We start from the raw sequence: 5,828 nt of genomic DNA, 5'->3' as shown, positions 1-5,828 counted from the left end.
TAATAATTCATCTGCCTCATTGATGATGCAGCATAAGCTTTGGCTTATGTGTGCATGGGAGAAGAAGCACGGCCATGGCTGAGAACACCGTGGAGGAGTTCAATGGCGGATTAGCTAGCTTCGATCGGAGACGGCATACAGGGACCGCAGCTGCCTGTTTATGAGCTTGCTGTCATTCGCCGCCAATTCCAGCTCCAGATCATCGGACCACCATTGTTGCAGCCCGTGAGCTTCCAGGAAGCTTTTGGGCCCCTTCGCCACCACGAACAGCTTCGCCATTCGGCCTTCCTCGCCGCCGGCGTCTTGCTCGGAGGAGACGCCGTAGTAGCAGCAAATGTAGTCGTTGTTGTTGACGTACAGGTTCGGCAGCCACCGTGCGCGCCAGGTGTTCGCGGTGCTGGTCGAAGCAAGCTTCGATGGGGGCGTTCTTCGCAGCGCGTAGCTGGCCTTCTCGCCGGCGATCCTGAGGCTCGCGGCGAGGGAGACCGAGGGCGGGTTGAACAGGTGGCACTCCACGAGCAGTCCTTCCTTCGCCAGCGCCTTGCCGACTTGGAGCGCGAAGGCGGCGCCCAAGGAGTGGCCGCAGACGCACACGCCGGCGCTGCCGAAGCGCTGGGCGGCCGCGCGAGCCACCTCCAGAGCTCCGGCGAAGCGCACGGAGCCCTTCAGGCTCTCGCGAGCCAAGAAGCGGAGGTCGTCCAGAAGGTCCCGCCGCGCGGTGGGGCGGCACAGCAGGGTGCCCCGGAGGGCCAGCACGAGCTTCGGCGCGCCGCGGGGCCGCGCGAGCACGAGGTCCGCCATGGCGGCGGCGCGGTCCCATTCGAGGACAGCGCCGTAGATGGAGCCGTCCCTGGCGTCCACCAGCGTGCGCCCTAATTTGTACCGGAAGGGCTTCCACCAATTGGGGGCGAGTCCGGTCGCCTCTGCTCGCTTCCCTTGCCTGTCCAACTCGAGGAGGTACGCCGCTTGCACAAAGCAAGCCATGGCCGTCCGCCGATAGTCCGGATCCTTCCTGCAAATCCATGTCCAGCCGATCGAGGTCGATCGAGATCAAAATCGAAATTTGATTTTGGGAATGCGAACAGGGAGATCGGAGTGTCTGCGTACCAGCTAGAGCGGAGGAGATCTTTCCAATTAGGGGTGGGGAGATTGCGAGGGCCGGAGACGAGGAAATGGTAGGGATGGCAGGCGACGCTCACGGCGCGTCGTCGTCTTCCTCTCTGCGATCGCCGTCGACCATGATCGGCGGGCTTCCACTCCGCCTGCCGCGGCTCTGTCGTCGTGGACTTCTCGGCGAAGGGAGGCGACAGGACGAATGGGAAAGGGGGAGAGATCGAGCGGCATTGAAGAAAAGGCGAGAACGGTGTCGGCGGCGGCGGCGACGTCGCGTGCGAGCGGACGAGGAGAAACCGCGTTTAGTTTTGGGAATTTTCTGGAAATTTCTAAATTGAGCCTATACTTTAAATTAGGGCAATCTATTATCGGATTCATAAAAAGAAAAAAAAAAGAGGATTAATTTGATTTTAATTCGATCATTTGAAAGCCAAATCATTAAAAAAAAAAGCATTTGTAACGGTAACTAATTTTTCTTTTAAAACTCAAGAATATCCATTTATTTAAATTTATTGTTTTCAGGAAACATTTTGTAAGCTCCGAACTTTTACCATCCAATATATGGTGCAAGATCTCATATGCAGATTATATGTGAAAAAAAAATATATGAATTTTTTGTGATCATAATTTCAAGGATCATGATTAGGCCTCCTAATTATTAGAAATATCTTTATTTTAATATTATTATGACAATCACGACATACTATTGCAATGAGTAACAACTACATCATAACTACTATAACATATTAAAAAAATTAATTCAACTATTCCTATACAAACAAACTTAACTCGATGGCCAAAGTTATCAAAATTGTAAGCACGGTAGAATTTGATTACCATTTGAGGTCGATTAATATTAGTCAACAACTTCAACTTCAATTCGATTTGTGTAATATTTTTATCAATGAAGTGAACAAGAACTAGATCCCTTCCCATAATGATCTGCTTTTAATTTACTACAAATGATCACGAAGTTGTATCACTCACAAATGATAAATTTGATAAATTTTTTCCCATAGTATCACTCACAAATCCCATAGTCAACAAAATCTTACTATCATAAGGAGAAACAAGACTTTGTTGTTTGAAGCCTCCTGCTTTTTGAGGTGCTGAAAGAAACCTTGACAACAAAAATCAATGGGAAAAAAAATTAGAATGAAAGTAAAGCAAGAGAAGGGAAAGGTTCAATGATTTCTGAATGAGTTGGAAGCTGACCTTTAATTCATTGATCATTATATATCAATTATATATGCAAGAAAAACACAAAAAGGACAAATTCTATGTGACACTTGATTTGCCCTGTGCAATCAGCACATCAATGTTCTTCATAGTAGAAACAGCAACTAGAGATTATGTGTAAAAGAGGGATCACTAGGTGCAATCTTGTGTCAACTCCAATGCAGCCTCCTCGATGAGCTGAGAAAATATTTGGTCGCTAACTTCATCGGCAACTTTGTCCGCCTCTTCGAAGCATATCCAACAGTCCCATCCAATATCCCATACAGAATTTATGATAGTATCCTTGGACATCAGCTCTCTCTCCAAACTTAGGTAGAGGCTACCTTCACAAGCATCAATACTCTGTAGTTCACTGTAGCTTGCCAATTTGCTGATCTCTTTGTTAATTTCCTCCACCAATTTGTCAATGGAGAAGTATTTTATCCTCCCCCATGATTGGCCTTGCATCAAGGGATGAAATGTATTCTTCAACTGGATGTATTTTTGTGCCATTAGCTCCTCTGAAATGTCTAGGTATAGCTTAGAGTGCACTTTCCTATCCATACTAGCACTTTCTTTCTGATAGTTGATAGATCGAGTAGCATCAACACTGAATAGCTTTTTTACACAGCTCAGAAATGATTGGCTGCTCAGAAGGACGCTCTTGAGCTCCTCTTCTACTGTGGTCTCTACTCCAATTTTCTTGCAATCAGGTAGCTCAACAATTTCTTTTAATTTAGAATTTTGTACGTCCTGGTTGGTCTTCAGTATAGCCTCGGCAATTGTTTCAGGGTCTTTGTTCAGGTTATCTACAGCTAAGAAAAGCATATGGATAACTTCATTTTACAGTTTGTATTCAAATAGCATGTGTGCTTATAGAGGTTTAAGCTCATTAGCTATCCACAAGGAATCAAGAAGCATTGTCTTCTCAAAATTTTAAAAGAATCACAATATATAATCCTTATTCCAACCTGAATTTGAGGACTTCTTTTCTTTATTCATCTGCTCGATGAGTATGCTGCCATTGGAACCACACGCAGCTTTTAGAATATCATTCACCTTAATGCAATGTTTAATTGCAGTGTCACTCTCATTGCCTTTCATGTCCTCATTCTGAAAAAAGAGTAGTGATATTGGATTAGGAATACCATCTAGATGATTCATTATTTGGAGAAGTTTGGAGTTATAGTGTGATGGAACAATAGTTTAAACCAGGACCATATAACAAGACATGTTTATGTTTGTTGTGTCAATATTTTGAGTGGAAATAGATTCAGCAAGTTGAGGAAAGAATCTCTTGTTCCTCATTTGAATATCATAGTAGACAATAAATGAACAAACACATCTAAAGAAATGGAGACATACTGCAGAAATGGTAATGGCAGCTCTCCTAGTTGCTTTTACTCCTGACTTGGTCGTATCTTTTGAAGAATTGGTGATTGCTTTTGCTATGGTTCTGTAATGAGACTTTGGATCCTGATGTTGTGGTTCTCCATTATGCTTCAGTTGCACCATAGAAGTCTTGGGATTAAGCACTTTGTTCCTTGTTGCTTGAACTCCCTTATCTTCCTGCTGCTTCATATTTAGTCTTGTCGGTTTCGTCTCCACGCTGTTCAGCTTCTGAGTAATAATCACCTTTTTCCTTTGCTGTTTGTTGTTAACATAATAGGGTGATGTGTTAGCAACATGCCTCTCCATATGCTTCCATTCTTTCAGTTCTTGCTTCTCAGCTAAAATATGTTTATGATAATCTGGTCTATTATTCTCCTTAACCAATTTAATATCTTGGATCTTATCTTGCATCAAGGCATTCGCAAGAGGTTCATCCTGGACATTGTTATCCCGGCAGTGCCAATGCAGAGGCTTCATTATCACAATTGGTGGCAGCTGATCAACCCTTTGTAAGTTTCTCCCACATTGTTCCAGTTCTTCAGTACTAAAGAACATCGGCTCGAGTCCTTTTTCTTCAATCTGGCTTCGCTTCAAAAGTCCTTTAAAATGCATAATCTCAACGAGGTCATCTAGTCTGTTATCTTGTCGTTCGTTATTCTGAACAAGAAAGTGTGACTTCCTTGCTTTAGGCATTTCTATATCAAACCTAGGCCTTGGTGGGCTCACAAAGTTCCTTTCTTCTTTTCTGACAGGTTGAATAGTTTTCAAAGGGGCTTCTTCCAAACCCATAAGCTTAGCAACTAGATTTGAAGATCTAGCTTTCTTTGGTTGGCCAGAAGAATTAAGTGGCTCCATGTTTTGTCGAAGATACTTATCCTCCAAATTACTAATTGCACTGTATCGCATTGATCTACTAGAGGAACTCTTATCATCATCAAACATTATATTTTGTTTGTGAAGACTCTCTTTGATGACTTGTTTCAGCTCTTCAATGCAACTTCTCGAAAAGTCATCAGATGAAACTCGTGGCTCACAGATTCTTCTTTGGTGATCACTGACTCTGAATCCTTCAGAGCTGAATTCTTGTGGTGACATCTTTTCGTATCTCTTGTCCAAGATATTCTGTTTCTGCTTATTACTCACCTGAGGCATTTTCTTTGATCCATCCTGAAGCTTTTTGAGCATGTCTAGTGACTCCTGCAGACCTATTGCACCTCTAAGAAGATCTTCTGCAAAAAATTCCGAACTACCGCAAACATGTCTAGCCATTGACCATGAATCAATCATCTGTGTCAATTTGTGAGCTTCTCTGGACACCTGCATAAGCTGAAAATCACTGCTGTTTCTGTAGGCCAAGGCCTTTTCTTCTTCTTCTTTGCCCTTTGCAGGAGTTGGATGTCGGCCTTGGCGAGCTCTTGCCGACATAGACCCAACGGCAGCCGTAGTTTTGGCCTTCCCATTTGCTCTAGTTTGGATCGTTTCATTATCATCATCAGATGGCAATAGAAGAGACTTGCTTAATGATCTGCGAACAGCCGATTTCAGACTGCCCTGATGCATATTCTATGAACAAGAGAAAGAACACTGACAGAATCAGGGGCTGAAACACCAGATTCAAAGTTTCTTCTCATGGAAGAAAAATAATATACCTAGATCAATGTTTGCTTTCCCCAAGTTCAATTCTGAAACTTAAAATCTAACCAGATTCAGAGAAAAGGGGCACAAGAAAAATTAGGGCATTTTAGCAAACAACTCACGAATGGAAACAGATCTTTAGCAGGACTGACAAGAAAAAACAAAGGGGGGAGACAAAAATGCACCTACAAACCACAATGGAGGGAGGTTAGGTCAAGTGCCTCCATTTCTCTGGCGTTCTGAGACACTCCAAGCTCCAGATCTGTGGCGAAGCTGTTATTTTTCTTATGGACATAGACTTCAATGCTTTTGGCACTGATTCATTCACTCTCGCTCAATTTCTTCTGCCTCCTGTCAAAACTTGGAAAATTACCAGGATGAAAAAAATACCAATTTAGTTGCGAACGCAGCAGGAGGCAAAGCTACTGTTGAGCAAATCGTATTCAAAAGAACGAACGAATATGAACAAA

At 43.4% G+C, this 5,828-nt stretch overlaps 1 protein-coding gene and 1 pseudogene across 3 annotated transcripts; both read right to left on the bottom strand.

The window, feature by feature from the left end:
• On the bottom strand, nucleotides 1-1,405 carry LOC141819932 (GDSL esterase/lipase At4g10955-like; annotated as a pseudogene).
• Nucleotides 1,406-2,374: 969 nt separating this feature from the next.
• LOC141819930 (uncharacterized) lies at nucleotides 2,375-5,612 on the bottom strand. 3 transcript variants are annotated; one of them, XM_074707191.1, is made up of 5 exons: nucleotides 5,544-5,612; nucleotides 5,373-5,419; nucleotides 3,697-5,286; nucleotides 3,303-3,444; nucleotides 2,375-3,146 (listed from the first exon to the last, which is right to left on the bottom strand). In XM_074707191.1, exons 3-5 carry the CDS (start codon nucleotides 5,281-5,283, stop codon nucleotides 2,485-2,487), a joined length of 2,391 nt encoding a protein of 796 aa, XP_074563292.1. In that variant the 5' UTR covers nucleotides 5,284-5,286; nucleotides 5,373-5,419; nucleotides 5,544-5,612; the 3' UTR covers nucleotides 2,375-2,484. The 3 variants fall into 3 exon arrangements, with proteins under 3 accessions (XP_074563292.1, XP_074563294.1, XP_074563293.1); XM_074707193.1 differs by having other exon boundaries at nucleotides 2,375-3,140; XM_074707192.1 differs by having other exon boundaries at nucleotides 5,373-5,596.
• Nucleotides 5,613-5,828: the final 216 nt, after the last annotated feature.

The sequence above is a fragment of the Curcuma longa genome, unplaced genomic scaffold, assembly GCF_044706935.1.
Source record: "Curcuma longa cultivar G26 ecotype Majalengka, Jawa Barat unplaced genomic scaffold, ITB_CL_G26_1.1 utg2646_np1212_2152390_RagTag, whole genome shotgun sequence".
Lineage (NCBI taxonomy): Eukaryota > Viridiplantae > Streptophyta > Magnoliopsida > Zingiberales > Zingiberaceae > Curcuma > Curcuma longa.
This window is presented reverse-complemented; position numbering and strand designations above follow the sequence as displayed.

Bases quoted from the DNA above. Each gene is read 5' to 3' on its own strand.
- LOC141819930 (XM_074707191.1), bottom strand. From the start codon at position 5,283: ATGCATCAGGGCAGTCTGAAATCGGCTGTTCGCAGATCATTAAGCAAG. The intron at 3,445-3,696 runs GTATGTCTCCAT...CTCTTTTTTCAG, and splicing joins CTGCCATTACCATTTCTGCA to AATGAGGACATGAAAGGCAA. The intron at 3,147-3,302 runs GTTGGAATAAGG...TGCTTTTCTTAG, and splicing joins AAAGAAGTCCTCAAATTCAG to CTGTAGATAACCTGAACAAA.